The 25,375-nt window shown below is 35.1% G+C and overlaps 1 protein-coding gene and 1 long non-coding RNA gene across 2 annotated transcripts; one reads left to right on the top strand and one right to left on the bottom strand.

Annotated features, from left to right (window-relative positions):
* Positions 1-1,782: 1,782 nt before the first annotated feature.
* Positions 1,783-2,481, bottom strand: LOC147291851 (uncharacterized). Its single transcript, XR_015121008.1, has 2 exons — positions 2,269-2,481; positions 1,783-2,039 (listed from the first exon to the last, which is right to left on the bottom strand). It is a non-coding gene; the product is annotated as an uncharacterized LOC147291851 (long non-coding RNA).
* A 6,067-nt stretch (positions 2,482-8,548) lies between these two features.
* Positions 8,549-11,054, top strand: LOC147291852 (isoflavone reductase homolog). Its single transcript, XM_086235585.1, has 4 exons — positions 8,549-8,949; positions 9,992-10,232; positions 10,364-10,567; positions 10,767-11,054. The coding sequence occupies exons 1-4, from the start codon at positions 8,620-8,622 to the stop codon at positions 10,928-10,930; spliced, it is 939 nt and encodes a 312-aa protein (XP_086091711.1). The 5' UTR covers positions 8,549-8,619; the 3' UTR covers positions 10,931-11,054.
* Positions 11,055-25,375: the final 14,321 nt, after the last annotated feature.

The raw sequence follows: 25,375 nt of genomic DNA on the forward strand, positions 1-25,375 counted from the left end.
TATAAATCTCTTAATAATTAATGTCTTAGAATGGATAAGATATCCAATTCCAAATAAAAGGGATCTAATCAACAGACTAAGTCAATCAGTAATTTTTTCATATATATATATATATATATATAGGCCCCTTCCATTGTGGGATCCCATAAATAATTTTATTTGTGGGATCCCTCAGAGGGCTCACTCCATATAGTATATCAATAATCCGAACCGTCTATTCTTTAGTTCCCTATTCAAAGATCATCCTTGTAAAAAATTAGCCAAATAAAAAATTATTTGTCTATCTAATTTTGATCAAACAAATACACGAACCAAATAATTTTGACAAAACCGTCTATTTGTTTGATCAAAGCTTGATAGACAAATGATTTCCGATTTAACTAATTTTTTGCAAGGATGATCTATGAATAGAGACCTAAAAATTAGATGGTTCAAATTATTGAAAAACTACATAGAGTGGGCCTATTCGCCCCATCCCAAATTTAATACTAAATATGGGATCTTACACTTGAAGCTTTCTGTATATATATATATATATATATATATATATGTTCAATATCATATCGTGTAATATATTAATAAAAATGTGTAGTTTCCACATAGGAACATGCACATCAATCATGGACGATTACATATGCATGCAGCTATATATATTGTGTCCGTAAAATTATGAATGTTAAATATCATAAATATAGTACCTAGTATGCTACAAACTTCACTTATGATCTCTTTTGTCATCATAATCAACATTTACATTTGTCATCATTATTATTAATATCGCTCACTTAATTTTCATTTTTTTTTTTTGGAATAGTGTCGTATATGGTGATTGTCAAGATATATAGGAAATCTTGCAGTAGAGATCAACCCTTTAACAGGATGCATGGTATTTTGCTCTACAACTCAAGCCTCCACAAGCATATTGGAACTCGGCACACCTGTATCAACACTTGTGACGTACACTTAGTGACAGGACATGAATAGATATCAGATATTTCAAGCAAATTTATAAGGCCACTCACTAATAAGCATACATCCCTAGCTGCTATCATAAGCAAGGAGAAAAATAACTGAACCTCTTTATGCATTAAAATGTCATTTATTGAATAAAGCCAATTGTACATGACTTGTACTTGGAGATAAAACAATAGAATAATTTTTTCATTAGTACTGTCTTACTGCAGTGGCATGCTTTTAGTAACATGCTTATGATGATTTGCCTTTTTATGTGTTTTATAGTTGGTCCAGAAAAAGTTACACTGAATTAAGTTGTATCATCGAGGTCAAATAGTAGAGATTGATGGCAAACTAAACTATGTTGGTGGTGATATAAGCTGGTTTGACCATTTTTGTGTGGATTTCATGTCTTTCTTAGAATTCACTACACCATTTTCCTCTTAAATCCACTATTGGTTTATGTTATCTATTGATGCATTAGAAACTAAAGATTGGTTTAAAGGATCAATAGCTACCATGCAGTCACTTTTAGGCTGATGGTTGTAGAGAAAGGGGTGGCAAGGTGGCTACCCAAACCAAATTTTTGGAATGGTGGAGTTTGGAGACAAAAACTGTCCAACGCTGCTGACAATTTCTCCCTCCACCAATGTTGCAGTAGTTGCAAATAGAGGCTCACCATTGTTTTGAAGATAGTTGCTGTATTCATGAAGAGCAACTTGAATTAAAAGAATGCCTCCATCGACTTTAGTAATTGTCTGTGTGCAATCTGATATTATAATAGTATTACAATTTTATGATAGTACATCAGTATTTGAAAATCAAAGCAAATAATTACTTAATTATTATAAACCCTTTATACATTGAAATCAATTGAAATACAGTGTATAATGATATAAAAGAAAACAATGAAAGAAAATACATTTGTAGATCTTAATGCTTTAATCTCTCTTGTCATTCGAAAAATTCCCTAACTTTAAAAGAAAAAAAAAAAAGGAACGTATATGTAAAGTGGTTGTGGCTGTTGCTGCTGATGTTGAAGTGTGATTGTTCTTCACCATTGGTGTTGATGGTTCTTCTGTGTTCTGGAAAAAAAATTCCAATAAATACTTGGTCCAATGGTCCATAATAAAAATGAAGCACCCAAATCTTAACAAAAATATATAATTCAAATAGTAATTCAGCAGATGGCAACAAACATGAGAAATCAAATATCCATGCTAGAAATGAGAAATCAAAACCCAAAATAAAGACCCCTAAAATCATAAAGAAAATAGAAAAAACAAAAAACAAAAAATAGTTGAACACACAGACCTGATGCCGATCGATTCTAGTATGGTCCTGTTATTGTTTAGATTTTCCCGATTTATTTGGTGTTGGGATGGTGTAGAGAGAGATGTGAAGCAGGTGTGGTGCATGAAAAATCAAGAGATCTGAAGTAAAAAAATAAAAAATAAAGACAGACAGATCGGAAGCATGTGGGGGAGAAAGAGCAAGAAAGGGAGAGAGAGATCTGAAGCAGATGGGATGAAACTATGAAAGGATCAAAAGCTCTCTTTTTTTCTTTACTAAGAACAAGAGATCAAGAGATCTGATAAAAGGGAGACCTAAAGGGTGTTCAGACATCTACTCCTTCACAATTTTGAAGCGGCCCCACCATTTGGAAATATCAAATGGTCCAAGGATGAGTTATTTATTAACACATATACCTTTAAGTCCCATTTCACACGCAAGTGTGTGTTCCAGTGCTGCTCCACACTTCCCCATAATCTGCAATGAGAACATTTTGGTGTGTCAGTGTGAGTATATCTATTGTTTGCAGACAATAAACTACAACAATGTCACCATTCTAAAATTAGTTTAAACCTTAAGTGGCAAATGATAATTAAGACAACTTTTGAATCCCACATTTGCCTCTTTCAGTTGGAATTGTTGTGGGAAAGGAATAAATCTCCCACTAATTTTCCAGTTTGGTTACCATTTTTGTGTAACTACTTATTAGTCAACTATTATATAAATTAGTGGATCGTAAAGCAACTATTAATTCCACTAAAATTTTTTAAAACAACTAAAATATTAATTGGTGACTCCAAAAATTGTCATTTGTCACTAACTTCAATTTAGTTTCAATTCAAGGTGACTATAAGGGGTATTTGTTGTAGTGATTGAATGGAAATTCTCATATATATACTAGATGGTGGTGCTAGTTGTGACCCCACATAACTTTTTCTTAATTTTGTAACTTGGGTATGTTTTCCTTCAATAAATATTGATCAAAATTCATAGCTAAAATTCAATAATTTAACCAAACATGATGCTTATATATATATATATATATATATATATATAGAGAGAACGCTTTCTAACACCAATAGTTCCTCTAGTTTCATTCAAACATCAAATTGGTCCCTAAAGTGCATTTTCAATTAATTTCATCTCTCATCTTTGCTATCAAACATCAATTTGGTCCCTAGACACACTTTGAAAATTTGCCAAAAATAGCTCAGGATACAAAAAAAATTCCCTAAAAATTCTTACGGACTCGTATTGACTACTACTATTTTATATGGGGTCAAATTATCAAATTGATTTTCTAGAAAATTTAGAATTCCTAAAATAATTCCCCAAATTTTTTAGAAAATAGTAAACGTCAATTTGATAATTTGATCCCATATAAAAATAGTAGTAGTCAAGACAAGTCCATAGAAATTTTCGGAGAATTTTTTCATATCCTGAACTATATTTGACGAATTTTCAAAGTGTGTCTAGGGACCAAATTGAAGTTCGGTGGCAAAGATGAGGGATGACTTGAGTGAAAATGCACTTTAGGGACCAAATTGATGTTTTTGTGAAAATTGAGGGACTATTTATGATAAAAAAGCCTATATAGAAAACCTTTTTACGTTGCTAGAGGATCAATAAATGGCATATGTAGAAGGTGTATGCCATTGATATATATATTATATTGTAGTAATGATAATTACGAGAAATCTCAATTAGGAAGACATTGATTATTACTAGAATTTTCTTGGGTTTGTTTCATTCAGGAGGCTTGGCTCCTTTGATTTTGATGGGGCATGACAATTAATTAATTAGGTTTTGTTTATACTTGTCTTTAGCCTCCCAAAATTAATTTGGAGATATGAAAACAACAAGAGATAATTACAAATTTGATCCACTTATTTTATACCTAATTAAATTTTGGTCCACGATCTTCTTTTAGTTTTGCTTTAGTCCACTAATTGTTCCACTTGTTCAATGAAGGTCCAGATTTGTTATCTTAAATTTGTCGCGCCTTTTACCCTATCAAATCTTAGCCAAATTCAGCAAACATATACTTGTTTTAAAGCTATGCATTTCCTCTTTACAACTATATAAAGATCATTTAAATCGAAGTTATAAAACTCAAAATAATTGGCTCCAAAGTAAGGTACTCGAAACTACCAAGTTTTCCTAAAAAAATTTCAGATTTTTCAAACTTTACAAAACTTCAATTCTCTTTTATTCTAATACTCCAAATTGGTTTCTATGACTAAGAAATGATAAAATATAACTTATACTTCAATTATAATTGAATAAAAAACAACCAAAATTAAGAGTGGGCATTAAGACCGAAAATACCGAAACCGTCTCATTCTGTCCCATTCCGTCTCGGTCAGTCCCGTCCCAAAAATTTTTCCCCTCATCCCGTCCCGTCCCGTTCCTAGATGGGATGGGAACGGTTCTAATGTTTGAAAACCGACTCGTCCCATCTCGTCCCGTAATATATTTCATTTATTATTTTTAATTTTAAAAACTTATTTTCTCCCCATCCAAAGTCACTTTTTTTATTTACTTCCTTCTCTATTTCCGTGACAATCTGACAATCCCCCACTTTCTACACTTCCTTTCATTTTTTTTTTATCTCTTTCCTTCTTTCTTCCCCCTTCTCGTGACAACTGACATCCCCACACTTTTTTTTTCTTTCTTTTTCCCTTCTCTCTCCCCGACACCCAGCCACCTTGTCGTTTTCACTTTCTTTCTCTCTCCCCGATACCCAGCCACCCAGTCACCTCGCCTGGCCACTTTCTCAGCTACCCAAGGCCACTGGAGTGACTCCCTCCCGCCGGCCATCACTTATTGTCCCTCTCCCTTGTCGGGCGACCACCAACTGCAACAATCGAGGCCCTTAATTGTGATTTGGTCTGGGATCGGGTTGGTACCAAACTGTTTTGGTCCAGGACGAGACGGTACTATAGCCTCAAAACGTTCACCCTGTCTCGTACCGATCTCGAACCCAAAGCAGGAGATGAGAACGGGATGAGGTCAATCACGTCCCCCCCCCCCCCGGTCCCGTGCCCACTCCTAACCAAAATGATTTAAATTCATAACTTAAAAAAGATCGTGGATCAAAATTGAACTAGATATAAAATAAGTGGACCAAATTTGAATTTAAAAAAAATCGTTAACCAAAATTGAAATAGGTATAAAATAAGTGGACAAAATTTGTAATTTTCTCAAACAACAATTGAACAAAAATGGTTGGGCGAATGATTTGGTACAAAGGTGTCTTGGCGAATGGTCTTAATTAGCAAATATTTAAAACTTGGTGGGGAAAATAACTTACCTGCCCCGTGTTAGGGAACAGGTGGTGTCACAAGAGAGAACGAAAGAGAGAGAGAGAGAGAGAGAGAGAGAGAGAGAGAGAGAGAGAGAGAGAGAGGGTGGGATGGGGATGCCAGCTGGTGTCAACGGGGGTGCAGGCCAGTTGTTCTCCTTGGTGGGTGCAAGAATGCTTGTCACGTGGCTTTGGAGGGTGATAGAAAGGTGATTATATATTATGAATGTTAGTGGAGGGAATATATATATATATATATATATATGAAAGTGGTCATATTATATAGGCTTATTCACACCATTGCCCCCTGTAAGATACATTTTTTTTCACTTTGCCCTCTGAAACTTAAATCCTCTCAGTTTGCCACCTGAACTTCACAAAGTTGTTGCAAAAGACCCTATGCTGTTAACTCTGTCAATTTTTCCGTTAAAATAGCTGACATGGCACCTATATGGCATGAGTGAGACCCTTTTTTAGTTATGTAAGATCCATGTAGACAAGCAAAATTATAAAAGATTGACATGGATCTTATTATTTTTAGTTTAAAAATTATTTTTTTTGTCCACATGGATTTTACATAACTAAAAAAGGGTCTCACTCATGCCATATAGGTGTCACGTCAGCTATTTTAACGGAAAAATTGACAGAGTTAACGGCATAGGGTCTTTTGCAATAACTTTGTGAAGTTCAGGTAGCAAACTGAAAGGATTTAAGTTTCAGGGGGCAAAGTGAAAAAAAGTGTATCTTACAGGGGGCAATGATGTAAATAAGCCTATTATATATGTGGATGCTTTTGGCCCTAACAGAAGAAGCTTTTCGCCCAGCAAAAAGCTTTCGCCAGCTATTTCATTGCATAGCTCTCTCCTGCTACCTCTCACCCATAATGTTTCGCCTAGTAGCCAAAGCCTCTTGCCCAGTTATTTTGAATCTTTCGGCTAACCAGAGTGTACTACTGCGATACTTATCAATCCAACTCATTCACATTTCATTCTTATCTTTTAGACTCTATTTACTCTCAAAAAGTAACTTATTCTCAACCACACACGTAGCTACAAGGAACTTGGGGTTAAAGTAAAAAGCTAATTATATATAAAAAGGAAGCTACAGACAATTGACAGTCCTCTCTCCAACACCCAAAAATAACCCAAAAAACTCACAAACAATGTGAATCTCCTAGCAACTTTTGCTCTCAAATTCAGCCCAGTGCCTCTTATTTTCTCATATCTCTTTTATTTTTCGCAAAGCCTTTCATGGCCCTTTTAATTGTATTTGTTTGTGTTTATGCAATTTCCTTGTATTTTAGTTTATTCAAGAACACCTCTTGGTCTCTGAATTTTATTTTAATGTTATTCTCAGTCAAGCTCTTTGTTAAAATTATATTGTCATTTTATTTACATTTTGGTTGTTCATTCTTAAAGTCAATCTAGGCAAGAAATATACCAAGATAGATTTTTCTCATTCATTCTTTATCGCATGATCGCTGTTAGAAGTCAAATTCCAAATTTTGTGCATTTAATTTCTTTTTCATTCAAAATATTATCTTTTTTTTCTAATGGGTAATTAAAATATTCCAAGCCAAGTAGTGGCACGCCCGCACACACCCGAAGGCAGAAGCCTCGCCACCACTCATAGCGAGGCGTGTTGTGGCAGAGACATTTTATACCATAACAGGTTTCTATGAATTTTTATGAACTCGAAAAATTCACATCTTGAATAATGATGGGAGTTCTTTTTTTTTTTTTTTCTTAATCCTTTTTGTAAGCTATCTGGGTATGGAATTGACATTCTTCTTTCGCAGTCGGAAGACCATGAGAACATCCCAAGTTTAGTCATATTCCTTACATTTATATGAAGATGATTAAGCATTTATCTGTATATATAATTTATAAATAAAGATGTGAAGATGATTTTTAAATCATAGAAAAGATAAAAATATAGATCTCTTAATAATTCAGCCATTAGATTTAGATTAAGTACGATAGTTTTTTAATAATAATAATGTTATTTTGATGTGGCAAATAATTTTGCCATATTAGACTAGAGCACAAATTAAATTATGTGCCCTAAAATCTTTTCCCACATTTATTTTGATCTATTGTTTTTGAATTTAAGCAAGAAACTGAGCAATATAGAGATTAGCTAGACACATAGTATTAATTAAGCACTTAAGCTTTTCATGGAATCTTGGCACGTTGCTTTGTGTGTCAGTGGGTGTGCCAATGATGGCATATTTCTTTGTGCTCTTACTTTGGCTTTGTCTGTCAGTGGGTGTTGGCATGATGGCATATTTCTTTATTAATGTACGATAAAATTTAATTATAATGTTTGTTGAGGCATTGATATGCGGTAAAAAAATATATATATATAATTTCGGGGCCCCTAATTTAATTTTTGCAAAGATTTTGGGGGCCCACTAGTACATCAAGTTCTATCCCACTAGTACCATGACTTCAATCTCCTATATGATCATATATAGTGATGGGGGTTGGGTACATTAGTCAATTTTATTTTATTAGAGCTAATTAGAAATACATCTATTTTGAAAGACTCAATTTGATATTATTCTATATTTTTTAGAAATTAGATATACATATATTTTTTAATTTGTCACATAGAATTATCTATTTTTTGTAGAAAATTTATTTTGTGATTTCCTCTTTTACCCTTTGAGTTGGAAAAAGGTAAATTTTATTTTTGTTAATTAATGTCTTATTTCAAGTAATTATCATAAAAAAAATAAAATAAAATAAATAAATAAAATTGTGAGGTGTCCCTCCGGGTCCCTTAGTGACTCCCAAACTGTGTCATGTCGTGTTCTCAAAACGACCTTACATTATAAGCAAACGACATTAGCCACAAAACCAGAGTTGGGCCATGATTAGGTCCATGTGCCTCGGTGGCAAGAGATCAGTGTTGGATGTATAGTTCGTTTACCAAACTCCTCTATATTTTAAGGACAATACTGTCCATGCATGTGGCAAGAGAGAAATGGTTTACCTGATCGAAGGTTGAATCTATCTTACCCTATTAGACGTCTCCAGCTATCTAAAACAAATTTGATCGATGATATGGGAAAGAGCAAGGTTCTTGTGGTAGGTGGCACTGGGTATGTGGGGCGAAGGATTGTTAGGGCAAGCCTAGCCCAAGGGCACCCAACCTATGTCCTTCAAAGGCCAGAGATTGGGCTTGACATTGATAAGCTGCAGATGCTCTTGTCCTTCAAGAAGCAAGGGGCTCACCTTCTGGAGGGTTCATTTTCTGACCTCCAAAGCCTTGTGAATGCTGTCAAACTAGTTGATGTTGTCATTTGCACCATGTCTGGGGTGCCCTTTCGAAGTCACAACATTCTGTTGCAGCTCCAGCTTGTTGAAGCCATCAAACAAGCAGGAAATGTTAAGGTACGCATACATCAACCTAGCTTTAACAGTTTAACTCATTCATTTTTTTTATCTCTATTCATTAAGAAGCTTAAAAGCAATTAGGAATGAGTTTTGAAATTGTATTACTTTTGGATTACATAAATTTTATAGTTTTTTTTCTCACCCTAAGGTGGAATGTAAGCTTTATGTCTATCTCTGATACATTGAGATATATATTTTTTAATTAAATAATACCGAGTTTTTATTGCTTTTTATTTTTTATTTTTTTACTATTTGATCACATTTTAGAAATGGTTTAATACGTTCGAGTATAGAAGTATTTATCAAGACTCATTAATTTCTTGGTTTAATTTAAGTTTTAACTAACGATTTTTAGACTCTCATTCTTCAGTTAGATTTTAATTTTTAACATAAAAATATAACTTCGAACGGTTCTTTTATGCCCTCAAATATTACTATGTCAACAATATATATGATCAAAAAGTGAAAGAAATAGATTAAAAAAAAAAAACTCCATGTTTGTTCTTTAAGTAAATAACAGACATTATGCACATAGAAAACTCATATATATATATATATATATGTGCCACTTAATCCGCTTGCTGAATCAAAGTGAAAGAGAATTTATACAACAACAAAAAATGAATGGGAGCTGTGAATGATGTTTTTGGTTTGAATTATATAAAATTAAAATAGTCAAAGAATGAGATGAAAATAGTCAAAAGAAGCAGTTGACATGGAGACTTATGAATGATAAAATGAAGAAAGTCAAAAGAAGCAGTTGACGTGGAGACTTATCAAACTCGATTGTCAAACTCGAATTACTATAGAGTAGATTTATTTTCTTTATTTCTAGTCAAGTCCTTAGAGGTTAATTTACAAAAAGATAAATTTGTCATTATTTTTTTATTAAAATATGGATGGGAAAATAAGACAAGATGTGTGGAGTCCATCAAGTTCATAAGATCGAAAACAAGTTGAATACTAAAATATTGTATACATTTCATTTCAATTTAATTTGTATTTTTCTGTTTTTGACTCCCATTTCATATTTTTGTAGCGTTTCTTACCATCAGAGTTCGGTTTTGACCCATCGCGTATGGGACATGCCCTTGAACCTGGAAGAGTTACATTTGACCAAAAAATGATAGTGAGAAAGGCAATAGAAGATGCTAAAATCCCATTCACCTATGTATGTGGTATTTGCTTGGCGGGTTACTATATTGGCAATTTAACACAAATGGGAACACTCATGCCTCCAAAGGGAAAAGTACTTCTTTATGGAGATGGCAACACTAAAGGTACCTATAAATTAATTAATTGGTTAAACTCCCAAGATCTTTATTGTAATTAATTATTTAGAGTACTTGGTTTAATAATTATAATAAATTATTAACTGCTTGATTTAATACTCAATTACTTGCTCATGTAGTAAATATTATGGATGAAGATGATGTTGCAACATACACAATGAAAACAATAGATGATCCACAAACATTGAACAAAACATTGTTCCTTCGTCCACCAGAAAACCTAGTTACTCAGACACAGTTGATGGAGATGTGGGAAAACCTTACCGGAAAAACACTACAAAAGATTTCTATCTCTGAACAAGATTTCCTTGCCTCTATGAAAGGTTAGTTAACAACCTAATTAATTAATTAATTACTGCTTAACTAGTGGCTTCATTGGCTTTACATTTCAAGATTAAATATATACGCATATACCCACACATTTGGATCAAGATTATATATATAGTTAAACTAATTTTTTTTACATATGTATATACTAATTAAGCTTCTGATGGATCTATTTGTACATATTATTTTTTTTAGGTATGGATTATGCAGGTCAAGTAGGAGTCGGACATTTCTACCACATTTTCTATGAGGGTGCTCTCACAAACTATGAAATAGGGGAAGAAGGAGAAGAAGCTTCAAAGCTTTATCCAGAAGTGAAATACACCCGTATGGATGAATACATGAAAATTTATGTGTGACGACATATATATGTTCAATATCGTGCAAACAATACAGCAAGCTTTTTAATTTCCAGATGAACATGCATGGTGATCATGGTCTTATAAACCATACTTTAATGGACAATTGCTTATGCTTCATGCATGCACCTATGTTGTGTCTGTAAGACAGTAATAATAATTCATGCATGCTAAACATTATTAATCACTACAACAAATTTGGGCTCTAGTGATGTAGCAATTTGGTCACTAGGTAAAAGTCCTTTATTCATCACTAAAGCCATTTAGTGACGAAAAAATGTTCGTCACTGGGCTGTCACTAGAACCCGGTGACAAAATCCCTTTAGTGACCAACGAGTAAAATTTCATCACTAAACCATGTTCATCACTAAAACTATGAAGGTTGAGTGATGAAGATTTTGGTCACGTACTAATTAAATGCATAAGCTTTAGTGACCAACTAGGAAAATCTCATCACTAAACCCTATCATTTAGTGACCAAAACCATCCATCACTAAAAATAGTAGTTTTAGTGACCAATTTTTTCATCCCTAGCTAAAAGCCCTAAATCTTGGTTACTAAAACCCTTTAGTTCATCACTAAAGCCATTGGTCACATACACATGTTAGAGCATTGGAACTCTGGTCACTAAAGCCTACTTCATACAATTTCTGATAACATTTTATTACTCCACTACAAGAAAAAAAGGTTTGGGCGACGAACCTAGTTCCTCTCCCAAAGTCTAATTTTGTCGCCCAAGTGTTTGGGCGACGAACTCAGTTCGTGGAAAGTTTGGCCGCCCAATCTGTGACGCCCAAAGACACCTTGCGCAACGGATTTTTTTCGTCTCCTAAAGCATATTATTCCTCGCCCAAAGCATGTTTAGGCGACGAAATTTATCGTCGCTCAAACATGCTTTGGGCGACGAATACAGGTATTCCTCGCCCAAAGAATGTTTGGGCGACGAAAAATGTCGTCGGCTAAACATGCTTCGGGCGAGGAATAATTAATTTCCTCGCCAGAACATGATTTGGGCGACGGAATTTTTCGTCGCCCAAACAATCTTTGGGCGACGAACATAACTTTCCTCGCCCAAAGAATGTTTGGGCGACGAAAAATTTCGTCGCCTAAATATATTTTTTTAAAAAAAAAATTGTTTTTTTAATTTAGATTATATATTTGAATTTAATATTTAAAAAAAATTCTTTATTCAAAAACTATATAAAACAAAATTAATAAATTTATATATCAAAATATCCATACAAAGTAATAATAACCCTAATAGTCAATCTATTCTAAACTAGTAGCATCATCATCATTCATATCTGACGGAGGTTGATGAGAAGATGGTGGCGGGACAAACCCAGGTATCGCCTTGGTCAATGCAGCATACAACGCCTCCTTCTCCGCTCTCTCAGCTCGTAAGTCTTCCTGCAACTTCTTCACTTGAGCGGACAACCCTGTGACAACTGCAGATGGCTGAGAAGAAGATGAAGACGAAGACGAGGATCGAACATCACGAATCCGCCCATATCCCATGCCGCGTATTTCCTTACCGGGCCTAACACCCAATGAGTCTATCATAATACGAAGTCCGACATCGGGATCGGGTACTGGAATCGACTGCAACGGAGTACCCGGAGGGTGCTGCTCGGCCAAGCTCTCCAAATATATTCTCGAGTTGGCCACCATCTCATCCTTCAAAATGTTATATATAACCAATTAGAAAAATAAATATAAAAAATTGTGAAAAAAATTAAAATATAAAAAACTAACATGTTTTGCCTTAGCCGCATCACAACCGGGATGAACATAGATATCTCCGAAAGTGTCTATCTCCGGGAATTGCGACCCACGCTGAAAAAGAAAATAATTTTGTCAAAAACCCAACCAATATTAAAGAATATATATGTATTACATTAAATAATGATGTACCCGACGTCACGACTCCACTCGATATGAGATGGGCGTCGGACCACTATGATGGTTAAACGGCTTCCCTTTCCGGTTTCTGGCGTTGGCGATCGACTTCTTCTGTTAAATATTAAGCAAATTATAAATGTGTTAGTATATGTATACAATAATAGAATAACAAAACAATAATCGATTTTTTAAAGTCTTAAGATGATAAAACGTACCAAAAACGACGGACTCGTGAAATGATCGCACAAAAAATGCCACTGGTCAGACCGCTCTACCAACTCCATAGGGGGGTTCGCCAATGCCTCAACTGCCGACGAAAATCCCTTGAAATGCACGTGTAGTTCGTGCTTCCACTGCCTGTAGGACTTGATGAGTAAATCTGTCATGTACGTGACGGTGAGGGGATCATCCATCTGAATGTCAAAGTTAACCTGAAAAAAATATTAGATGTTATGAATGATCAAATTTATCATTTTGAATTAATTATGGAGCTATATACTCACTGAGATGGAGCGGATCACTTTGTGTTGAATCTCTGCTGGCAATTTTTTCCAAGTGGTTGCAACCATGGCGCACTCGGCACGGATAATAGCGCCCACATCGTGCGAGAACAAACTGTCAACGTTAGGATCTAACGGTCGTCGGCCGTTTTGCACACACATGACTGGAATCTGTGCCCCAGTACTGCGCACGATCCGAGAGGACTTTAACCCACTACATGGTCCCCTCATCGCAATGGATGACGTCGCAGTAGATGAAGCGGAAGCGGAAGCGGTGACCTGACTAAAGCGATGAGATCGACGGGCCCTCCGTGGCATAGAGGGGCTCCCAGTACTCGAGGATGGCTGAACTACATCATTGGGAGCTGGCTCCATCGCCTTTCACCTTATAACTAAATTATATTTCTCAAACTAATTAATCTACATTTTGTAATTAAACTAAATTTTATATTTAAAAACTAACAAACTAACTAATCTACATACAAACTACCTAATAAATTTTATAATTAAAAAACATATAAAACTAACTAATTTTATATGAAAACTAATTTGTTATCTAACATAAAAAAATATCAGCAAACTAAGAACAATGATCAGAATTAAACTAATTTATTTAACACTAATAAACAAATTTAAGAACAAAAAATTAAAAACACCAGCCAAATAACATTAAAGGAGCGATTGAGTCTTAAGTTTGACCAGAAAAATTTCCCTGGGTATTACTATTCCCCTGGCCACTTGCACTTGATCCCTCTGAAAAAAAAACTAAAGCTAATGAGCAGAAAACACAGAAAACAAAAAAACAAAAAACACCCAAATAAAAAAAAAACCCACCAAAAACCCACAATCGGGTGGGTTTGCTGCAACCGGGTCGGCCATAAAATATAAACCCACAACATTAACTAATTACCACTAAAATCAGAAATTTCACAATCAATTTATGCAAAATCCACAACAAGTGCAAAATCCACAATATAACAAAACATAAAAAACAGAAAATAACAAAATTTAATTAAAATAACAGAAATTGAAAAAAAAAAATACCTCTATGGGGTTTCGGTGAGCTGGTTTCGGGTGTGTGGGGGGGGGGGGTTTCGAGTTGGTTTCGGGTGGGTTTTCCGAGGAGAGTGGGTTTCAGTGGAGGTGGGTTTTCCGGGGAGGGTGGGTTTCAGTGGGGGTGGGTTTTCGGGGGAGGGTGGGTTTCGGGGGGGTGGGTTTTCGGGGGAGGGTGGGTTTCGATGTGGGGGTGGGTTTTCGGGGGAGGGTGGGTTTCGGGGGGGTGGGTTTCCGATGGGGGGGTGGGTTTCGGTGGGGGGGTGGGTTTTCGGGTGGAGGGGGTGGGTTGCCGATGGGGGGGGTGGGTTTCGGGGGGGTGGTTTTGGGTTTCGGGGGAAGGAGGAGGGAGGAGGAGGGGAGGAGGACAGAGCCGGCGCTGAGAGGGAGGAGCGAGATCGAGCTGCGAGGGAAAGAGACTTCGGGGGAAGGAGGAGGGAGTGAGAGAGAGTGTTCAGTCTGAAGTGAACCAGAAATGGGTTAAGCAAATTGAAGGACTTTGGGCGACGAACATTATTTCGTCGCCCAAAGCGCCTTTAGGCGAGGAATTGATTCTTTCGTCGCCCAAATGACCTTTGAGCGACGAAATCTTGTTCGTCGCCCAAAAGTCGTTGACTTTAGGACACCGTTTTATCCCGCCATAATTTCAGACTTTGGGCGACGAATAGTTCGTCGCCCAAAGATATATTTCATCGCCCAAAGTTGATTTTTTGGTATGAACCATGATCGTTCATACGTTCGAGCTCTAATACCAAACTTCTAGGTCTCCAATTGACCTAATTTTTTAGAGGAATGATCTTTGAGTGGGAAACTAATAAATGAACGGTTCGGATCGTTAAAAACACAATCGACATATAAGGTTCTACATATAAATCAGTGAATTTTACACTTAAATAATAAAATTCTATTAACTATTTCGTTCAAACCTTGTCGATTCAATAATTGTGAAGACAATAACGTCATTACAACAATCACAGTCGTTCATAATCTGTGTTCATACGCAAAGATCATCCCTGCAAAAAATTGGCTCAATCTGAGTTCATCTAGCCGTTCGATTATGATTATAAAAACCATGATCTTTCATACACACTAAATGTTAAACCTAACTTATACTTCTCCGATTGAGATAATTTTTTGTATGGATGATCTTTGAGTGGGGGACTAGCCAATGGTCGGTTCGGATCGTTAAAAACATAATAGAAATTTAAGCTTCTACATATAAATACACTTGAAGAGTATAATTCTATTAACTTTTTCGTAGAAATTTTGGCGATTCAACAGTTTGTGAAGACTACAATGTGATTTCAACGATCGGAACCGTTCATTCTATTCGTTTATACTGGAAGATCATCCCTACAAAAAATAGGCTAAATCGGAATTCATCTCATACTTCGATTCGTATTAGAAAATTCACAATCGTTCATAAGTTCAACCACCGTTACCTAACTTCTACATCTCCGATTGAGCTAATTTTTTGCATGGATGATCCTTGAGTGGGGAATTAAAAAATGAAAGGTTATGATCTTTAGAAATACAATCGTATCGTATGCTATTACATATATAAAATTGTAAACAAAAAAGTATTCTTACTTTGGGCGAGGAATTACAAATTTCGTCGCCCAAAGTGATCTTGGGAGAGGAACTACAAATTTCGTCTCCCAAAGTGATCTTGGGCGAGGAAATTATAAATTCGTCGCCCAAAACATCTTTGGGCGACGAAAGGTGAAGTTCCTCGCCCAAACCATTATTACAAAACGATCATTCCTACATTTGAGCTCCGATACCAAATGTTTACATCTCAAATTGACCTAATTTTCTGCAAGATTAATATTTGAGTGAGAAACTAATAAATGAATGGTTCGGATCATTGAAAACACGATCGACATATGAGGTCGTACATATACATGAACGGTTTTTACACTTGAAGAATAAAATTCTATTAACTATTTCGTTAAAACCTTGTAGCTGCAATAATTGTGAAGACCACAACGTGATTATCACGATCAGAGCCATTCATCATATATGTTCATACTCAAAGATCAACCCTGGAAAAAATCGGCTCAATTGGAGTTCATCTACCCGTTCGATTATTATTATAAGAATCAAGATCGTTCATACATCCTAAATGCCAAACCTAACTTCTACATCTCCAATTGAGATAATTTTTTGCATGGATGATCTTTGAGTGGGGCACTAAGGAATGATCGGTTCGGATCGTTAAAAACACAATACAAAAGTGATCTTCTATATACAAATACACTTGAAGAGTATAATTCTAGAGTTTTTTCGTTGAAACTTTGTCGATTCAAGAATTGTGAAGACTATACTGTAATTTCAACGATCGGAGCCGTTCATTTTATTCGTTTATACTCAAACATCATTCCTGCAAAAAATCGCCCAAATCGGAATTCATCTACTCCATTGATTAGTATTAGCAATTTATTGATCGTTCATACATTCGAGCACCGTTACATAACTTTTACATCTCCAATAATCCTAATTTTTTGCAATGCTGATCTTTCAATGAGAATTTAAAAATTGAACGGTCCGGATCGTTGGAAACACGATCGCATTGTATGATTAACATACATATAATTGTACCCAACAAAAAAAAAGGGAATGACCCTTTGGGCGACGAACGCATTCCTCGCCCAAAATGAGTTTGGGCGACGAAATATTTTGTCACCCAAAGTATGTTTGGGCGACAAATTTACGTTTTCCTCGCCCAAAGGCACTTTGGGCGACGAACATGTGTATTCCTCGCCCAATGTATTTCTCAATTAATTTTTTGTCGCGTGAGTTGAGGCGACGAGATCAGTTCGTCGCCCAAAGTAACTTTAGGCGAGGAATGTGTTATTCGTCGCCCAAACGTCCTTTGGGCGACGGACATGTTCGTCGCCCAAACCTGTATGACATTGAGCGACAAATGTTCATGTTCGTCGCCCCAAATTACTTTGGGCGACGAATATATGTTCGTCGCCCAAAGTTTCGTCGCCCAAATATGTTTTTCTTGTAGTGCTCATAGAAATGTAACACATTCCATGCATTGCAAATTTCTAGATTACATAGTTTATCCATCAACATAAAAAGACCTTGTACATCTCTCTCAAAATATCCAAATGTCAACTTATCCATAATAATAAAATTCAAAAAGCAAAAAAAAAAAAAAAACTACTACACTTAAGCACAAACATCTCAATAGTTGATTGAATTTCCAAGGGTGATGTACAACTGAAGTAAAAATGGTTTGATAATCTCAAATACAAAATGAAATGGTTCAATAATACATACAAGTATTGTACTAAAAACATTCTCAAATATCATACAATGTAACACAAATACACAATTTCAAATGATCTTGGCAAATATGTGCTGCTCAAAAGAAAAAATGTGTATGGAACATATATCTCCATTATAGAAATATCATCCATTAATGAGCAGTTAACAAATTTAATTAGATGTATTCAGAAATCTCTGTTTTTTAAATGTAATTTACAAATTTCACCCCTTAAAAAAAAAAAAAAAAAAGGCTAATAGGAGAGAGAAGAATATATCTCCTGACCAATAGACTCATTCATTGAGAATACATACTGCTATTTCATTCAAAGCCTCTACAGCAATCATCAAGTAGTCTTCTTTATGATAATAGAAACGAAAGAAATTTTAATAATTAACTTATTTTATACTTCTTAAAAGCACTCTCAAGGTTTAGATTTTTTTCATAGATCTTCATAGATTCATTGACTTAACAAAAAAAGGTAAAGCCACAACATTGAGAAAGAAGAATTACCTAACAAAATGCAAAGAGCATGATACCACCTTCTCCATTTTTTTTTTATATATAGAGAAAATGAAAGAATTGTCTCATCTGTAAATCCACTTAAATTTAGATAATCAAGATACAATTAAAGTAGCTACTTAGATTGTAACGACCCGACCCAGATTTCACTAAAAATTTTGAATTTTTATTTAACGTTGGTTTTAAGAGGCTTTAAAGGAAGTTTAGTTATACAACCTCAGAAATTTTTACTAAATTACTTTGCAAGTTTTTTTTAAGAATTTATTCTACGTTTTGTTATTTAAAGTTTATCGGTTTAAAATGTTAATTAAAAAAAATAGTGTTAACCCAAAAGTTGACTAAATTATTTTGTTGGTTTTCAACTTCAATTTTGGTATTTGTGGGAAGGCCTTGATGTCACGAGCGCGTAGACGAAAACAAAATGTGATTTGGAGTTATGGTTTAGGAGATACAGATGAATGAAGTTCAAGGGGCATATTTGTCATTTCGCACCCGAAGGCTTTAAAACCCAAAAAGATCAGAAAGTTTCCTGATTTCTCTTTCCTCTCTTCCCGACTCCCTCACTCTCTCTCTCTTCTCTCTCTTGGTAGTTTCGTCGTCTGGCCACCCCACGACCAGTGACGGCCCTTCGCCGGCCGACCACTGTAGACGAAAATACAAAATCCAAACTAAACCCTTGCCAGTGATTTCAATTATCCGGCCAAATTGCAAGGTCCGACCATCACAGATCGACTCTCTTTGACGTTCTGAGCCTCCCCGTACAATTTTTTCATGCTGATGATCACCCAAAACAGCAGTGCGAAGCTGGAAGATCCGCAACTGCTCTGGTGGCTGTTCTAGTGACTCCGGCGGTGGTTTCCGTCGACCCAGGTATTGAAATTAATCCCCTCAACCTCCTCTTGATATTGGTTACCTTGGATTAATAAAAAAGTTGATAAATTGAAAAACCCAGTTTTTGAAGCTCACGGCCACCGCGACTCTTCTGTGTGTGGTGGCTGGTTTGAACTTCCATCATCCATTTTATGACCCATTTTGATTTTCTTTGGTACTTGTGAGCAAGGAGTGAAATTTCGAAAATTTCGGCGAAATTTTCGTTTTTTTGGGATCCCGAAATTTTATCACATAACCCTTAATTTTCGGTAATTTTTCGGCGAAATTTCGAAAATTTCGGCGAAATTTCGCCAAAATTTCGGCCGAAATTTCGATCCTCCTTCAAGTGCATTTCTGTAAAATTTCGTCGAAATTTGAGCGAAATTTCGACGAAATTTCGCTGTGAAATACAAACCAAAATCTCAGATACAAACAAGCAATCCGATTTCACATAAATCAATCAGAAAATACAAAACAAACCAAAATCCCAAATACAAACAAGTAACCCATTAGACCCGTTTGGCAAAAAAGATTGAAACATCCTTCAGATCGCCGCGATGTGGTTCGGAGCCAGGTCTGAAGATGGGTGGGCTGCTGCTCCGATCGACCCGCATGCCGATCGACCTCCTAAAGCTGAGGGAGGGGGAGTGTGTGCAGGAAACAGAAGGAAAGAAAGGAAGGAAGGAGAAAAGAACAAAAAAAAAAAATCTGAGGGAGGGGGAGGAACCCAGGTGAAAACAAAGAAGAAAGAAAAAAAAAAACAGAGAGGAAGAAAAGAGAAGAAGGAAGGACCGAAAGAGAGAAGAAGAAAGAATAGAAAAAAAAATAATAAGAAGAAGATGGGATTATGGGAAAGCAGCCTTGTGGGCTGTGCAACTTTTAAGATCACGTTCAGAAAAGAGAAGGTAAAAGTGTAAATACAGGGAAATATCTGAGTAAAGTATATGAGGTACAAAAGGATGGGAAGCAGCCACGTCAGTCAGAAAGCAAAACCTCTTATCTAACTTTCTCCAATTGGCATTAAATTTCTTTAATTATTTTCCCACTTGCACACCAAGAGGACTTTAATTTTTTTTATTTAATTCACTCAAAATAAATTATAAAAAATGTCATCCATCTTTTTTGTTTGACCAAAAAAAAAATGTCATCCATCTACATACATTTTATTATCATAATTATTGTTCATCAGGAACTTTAAAATTTTAAAATTTTCTAATTGGATTTAGTGGACAGGTTTTTTACATTGACTTTGTACTTCGTAGTATATTGTATTATCTGTGCGCACGGCCAAACAAATAAAAAAGGAAAAGTAAAAAGAAAAAAAATGATGAGTGCACAATGTAATAAAAAAATATATAAAAAAATGTAAATGAGAACAAAAGAAAGAAAAGAAAGAAAAAATAAAAAGATAATTAAAATTTTTTATTAATTTAAAAATTAAAAGGAATTATAGCATAGTCTGGTCATGCATCAAACACAGAACAGTATTATTTAGTTTATCCAGCTTTCTAATCCGATATAGCATCAAACACAAGATAACACTTAATCTAGCTTACTCTAGTCCAACACTATCCAGCATAATCCATAAGAATAGTTCAATCTAACACAGTCTAACATACCAAACGTGGCCTTACTGTTTCCATAATTTTAAGTTTAAGTGTTTAACTATAATAAATTTTCGGTTTGATATAAACAAAATAGATGTATGACATTTAACTATGAACACAGTGTCAACAAAATATACAGCTAACAAAAAAGATTAGAAGCAAGTATGTATACATATAATTATTTTTTTAAGTTAAATAAAAATTGTAATATAAATAAATTTGAGGTGTTATTTATATAATTATTAATTAGTGATCCATTTTTTTAACAGTATTTACCACCAGCGTGCATTATATTCATCTTATATTACATTAAACCTACTATATAATTTGGTTTCTTCAATGTTTTTTATCAATATAGTAGATAATATGTTAAATAAGCATATGGTCAAGTTTCATTCAAAATTTCCGTATTTTGATAGCAATTTCCGTCGTTTTTATCTAATTTTGTCGAAATCGAAATTTTAATCGAAATTTCCACGAAAATTTCCGTCGAAATTTCCATCGAAAATTTCCTCGAAACCGAAATTTTACTCCTTGCTTGTGAGTTGTTGGACTGAATTTAGGCTTTGTTTGGATTGGATTTTCTCTGCCCAGGTACTCTGCCGCCGCTACCACCACGAGCTTCGCCACTTGTGGCAGCGAATTGAAGGTGGTTTTCCCTCTGTTCGGTTTGGTGAACTCCCAGAGGTCGTTTCCAAGGTCGATGAGTGAGTTGTTGTGAAATCTGTAATTGGGCAGCCACTTTGATTGGAGGTCGACTCATTTTTCGGCCATTTTATTATGCTTGTGAACTCTAGAAATATTAGATGCATTGTTGTTGTGGTAGGTTACAATAGCTCGGAATTTATCGCCCCGAAAACTATCGAATGTTGAACCTCGAATCAAACTGAAACCGAATAGCTTTAAGCGAGGTATAAGTCATTTCCGAATTGAATTCCAAGTTGGTTTGCACTAGGTGACTCGGTAGTCACATTTTTTTCGATTAAATTGATTTTCGACATTGTAAACCCTAGATTCCAGAGTAACCTAAGGAGGCATTATGGTCATTTTACCTTATTGTTTTGGAAATACACGTAATTAATTCTCGAGTATTAAAGTGAGCGGTATTTTTGTGTTAGGTCGATGAAACTCCGCTTCTTGGCTATTTCTAGCGGTGAACAAATGAGGGATTGTGAGATGGAAACTTGTTCCGGAAGGTTTGGGCATAGCTCGATAAATCAATGAGTGAACTTTTGTCTTTGGAAATATCTTTTATAAATTTCGAGATTTAAGTCTTGCTTACTAAAATGAGTCTTATCTAAAAGAGGATGATTTGTGAGTTTAACCTTGATTTTAATTGATTTATGGGTTTTAGATGGTTATTAATTTGCCTATTTAATCATTTGAAAACCAAACTTGAGACTTTATCTAGCTTTGAAAATTTTTAAATGAGATTTCCGTAATGAGTTTGACTTAGTTAATTTGGAAATTTTAGTTTGTGGAGGATAAATATTTTAAATTGGTTTTAGGGTAACTCATATGAAAGTTTTGATTTTATCCATGAGCTAGCATATTGGTTTTATAATTAAGTGTAGTTTTGGATTTTTGGATTTAAGATCTAAGAATCATTTTCCATAAGATTGCCTTGATGATTTTACATTAATGGAAATAGTTTGATTTCAAGAGGCATGTTTTAAATTTGAGATTATTTATGTGATTTTTAGAGAACCATGCGTTTAGTAGAGAAGGGTTTTACAAGCGCGTTTTGATATTTCCATAACTGAATTTTGAGAAGTGAATTGGTGATGTTTTGTTATTAATTGAATAATTGGATTATTAAGGAATGTTAATGGTCTGGTTGTTGGTGACTGATGGAGATTATGATGATTTTGATTACTGATGAATTGACTTTCAGTTGATATGATGGTTGTCATATTATTATTCTAATACTGGGAAGTTGAGAAATATGGTTATATTCTTAATTGAATGTGTATTGAGATTATGTTTGATTTGGGTTGCACTCATACAAGTTTCACGGCTTACCAAGTTTTTCATGTAACCCGGTGCACCATTTCACGGTGCAGGGGTTGTTTTGCAGATTAACTAAGTTGAGGAGTCAGCGTGGAGAGGACAAGGCAGTGGGACCCAGTTGAAGAATAAATATTAATTGTATTTATTTTGGCTCATTAAATTTTATTTCTTTAAATATTAGCTTCCGCAAGTAAAATATATTTTTAATAAATTTTTGTTTTAAAATTTAAAAAGGTTTATGTATTTTAAGGAATTTGAGAATACAATGCCGAATAGTCAGGTGTTGTACTCTTGAAATCCTTAAAGTACGTGCTGCACGTGCCCGGGATCCAGGGCGTGACAAATGGTATCATAGCATGATTTTATAGTTAAAAATGAAATATTTTTCAAAGTGTGTTCAAAATTTAAATTAAGGAGCCATGTAACTGTTTTTGAAAAGTGTCTCCTGTTGCACTTCCATCTTCTCACCTACTCCTCAACGAGTTCAAAAAGTGTATAAAGTTTATTTTTGTAAGTATATTTGTTGAGAACAAAGTGTTCCACGTTAATGGAAAAAGGGCATAGTTTCTAATTTTGGAAAACCTTTTATGGTAAAAAATTAATATATTAATAATATTTTACCTACTAATGTTATATTTAAATCGATTTTATAATCAATTAGTATGTCTTTTGATGATTTTTGTTGTCATTTTTCAGGTGTGGAATAAGGAGCAAAAGAAAGATGCTTAGTCGATGAACAAGAATTATTTCTAGTCATGTAATGCTTTTTTTGTTAACAATTTGAAATTGTTATTAGTGATTGAGAGACTATAAATTAGAATACTATACAAATCTCTAAACTGAATTTTTAGTTTAGAGATGATATTTTGATAGAGCTATATAATAACTATTGTATGGTCATTTCACTTTTTTTTATATTTAAAATGCAAGCAGTTGAACTTCTTCAAATTTCTCTGACTGTAGAAATTGGAAGAGAAAGAGAGAGACAAAGAATTATAGTGGTTCAACTTGATAATTGTTCAAGCTTACATCCACTTCAAACAACTCAACTTCTCATTTAGATCGTAAAGGGAAAAAACCCCCCAATGTTACATATATAGGTTGAGATAACAATAAAAACCATTACTAGCCAAAAATAGAAAACAACCACAATGGCTAGTTAGCCAACTAGTCAAACAGGGCAAGATTGGTTTAAACATTCCAACACTCCCCCTCAAGCTTGGGCGAGGGAATTGACACAACCAAGCTTGAACAAAAGACATTGGAGCTGCAAGGAAGACACTCATTTTGTGAGAATGTCAGCTAACTGATCACCAGTTTTGACAAATGAAGGCTGGATGGTATTGGATTGAACATGATCACGAACAAAGTGGCAATCGACTTCTATATGTTTAGTGCGTTCGTGAAAAACAGGGTTTGAGGCAATATGAATTGCAGCTTGATTGTCACAGAACAATCTCATAGGAAGAGAATTTCTAATTCCCAAATAAGTGAGGAGATATTGTAGCCAAATTAGTTCACTTGTAGCAGCAGCCATATCTCTATATTCAGCTTCTGCACTGGATCTAGCAACAACTGTTTGTTTCTTACTCTTCCATGTAACTAAGTTTCCACCAACAAACATACAGAAGCCAGTTGTAGACTTGCGATCGATTAAATTTCCAACCCAATCAGCATCACAGTACCCTGCAATTATGGAGTGACCATGTTTCTTCATTAAAATACCTTGGTCTGGAGTGCCTTTTAAATATCGAAGAATTCTCTTAACAGCAATCCAGTGAGAAACATGAGGGGCATGCATAAACTGACTCACTTGGCTCACTGCAAATGATATATCTGGACGAGTGATGGTTAGATAGATGAGCCTTCCCACAATGCGCTGATAGTTCCCCACATCTGTAAACACATCTCCAGATAAGTCAAGTTTTTCCTTGCTGGAGACAGGATTGCTAATAGGTTTAGTATCAAGCATATATGTCTCTTTGAGGAGGTCTAAAACATATTTTCTTTGGTTGAGGAATAATCCTTTGCTAGAGGCAGCAACTTCAATTCCCAAGAAGATTTTAAGGGACCCAAATCTTTGATGGAAAGTTTTGTAGAAAGGAAGGATTTTAGTCTATTTATTTCAACACTGTTATGTCCAATGATGATGATATCATCCACATAGATCAGAACAACAACAATTCTTAACCTCCCCTTTTTAACAAACAAAGAGGAGTTAGCATTGCTTCGATGATACCCTGCACTTTGAAGGACAAAACTAAGCTTAGCATACCAGGCTCTTGGGGACTGCTTGAGGCCATACAGGGCCTTGTGCAGTTTGCAAACCATTCCCTTGTGATTCTCTTGAGGATGACCAGGAAGAATTGACATGTAAAGCTCTTCTTTTAGCTCTCCATGTAAAAAGGCATTTTTAACATCCATTTGATGTAATGTCCAACTGAGATTGGCAACAATGGATAGCAACACACGAACTGAGTTCATTTTGGCAACTGGAGCAAAAGTCTCCTTATAATCAACTCCATAGGTCTGAGTGAATCCCTTAGCAACAAGTCTGGCCTTATGTCTCTCAATAGTGCCATCACTGTTAAACTTAGTCTTATAGATCCAATGACACCCCACTGGCCTTTTTCCTTCTGGAAGTTTAACCACCGTCCAAGTATGATTGTCATTAAGAGCTTGTAATTCTTCATTCATTGCTTTC

This window comes from Dryas octopetala, chromosome 3, assembly GCF_963921425.1.
Source record: "Dryas octopetala chromosome 3, drDryOcto1.1, whole genome shotgun sequence".
Taxonomy (NCBI): Eukaryota; Viridiplantae; Streptophyta; class Magnoliopsida; order Rosales; family Rosaceae; genus Dryas; species Dryas octopetala.

Coding starts and splice junctions, on each gene's coding strand:
- LOC147291852 (XM_086235585.1), top strand. CDS start 8,620: ATGGGAAAGAGCAAGGTTCTTGTGGTAGGTGGCACTGGGTATGTGGGG. Junction 8,950..9,991: donor AACAAGCAGGAAATGTTAAG/GTACGCATACAT, acceptor ATATTTTTGTAG/CGTTTCTTACCATCAGAGTT. Junction 10,568..10,766: donor TTTCCTTGCCTCTATGAAAG/GTTAGTTAACAA, acceptor TATTTTTTTTAG/GTATGGATTATGCAGGTCAA.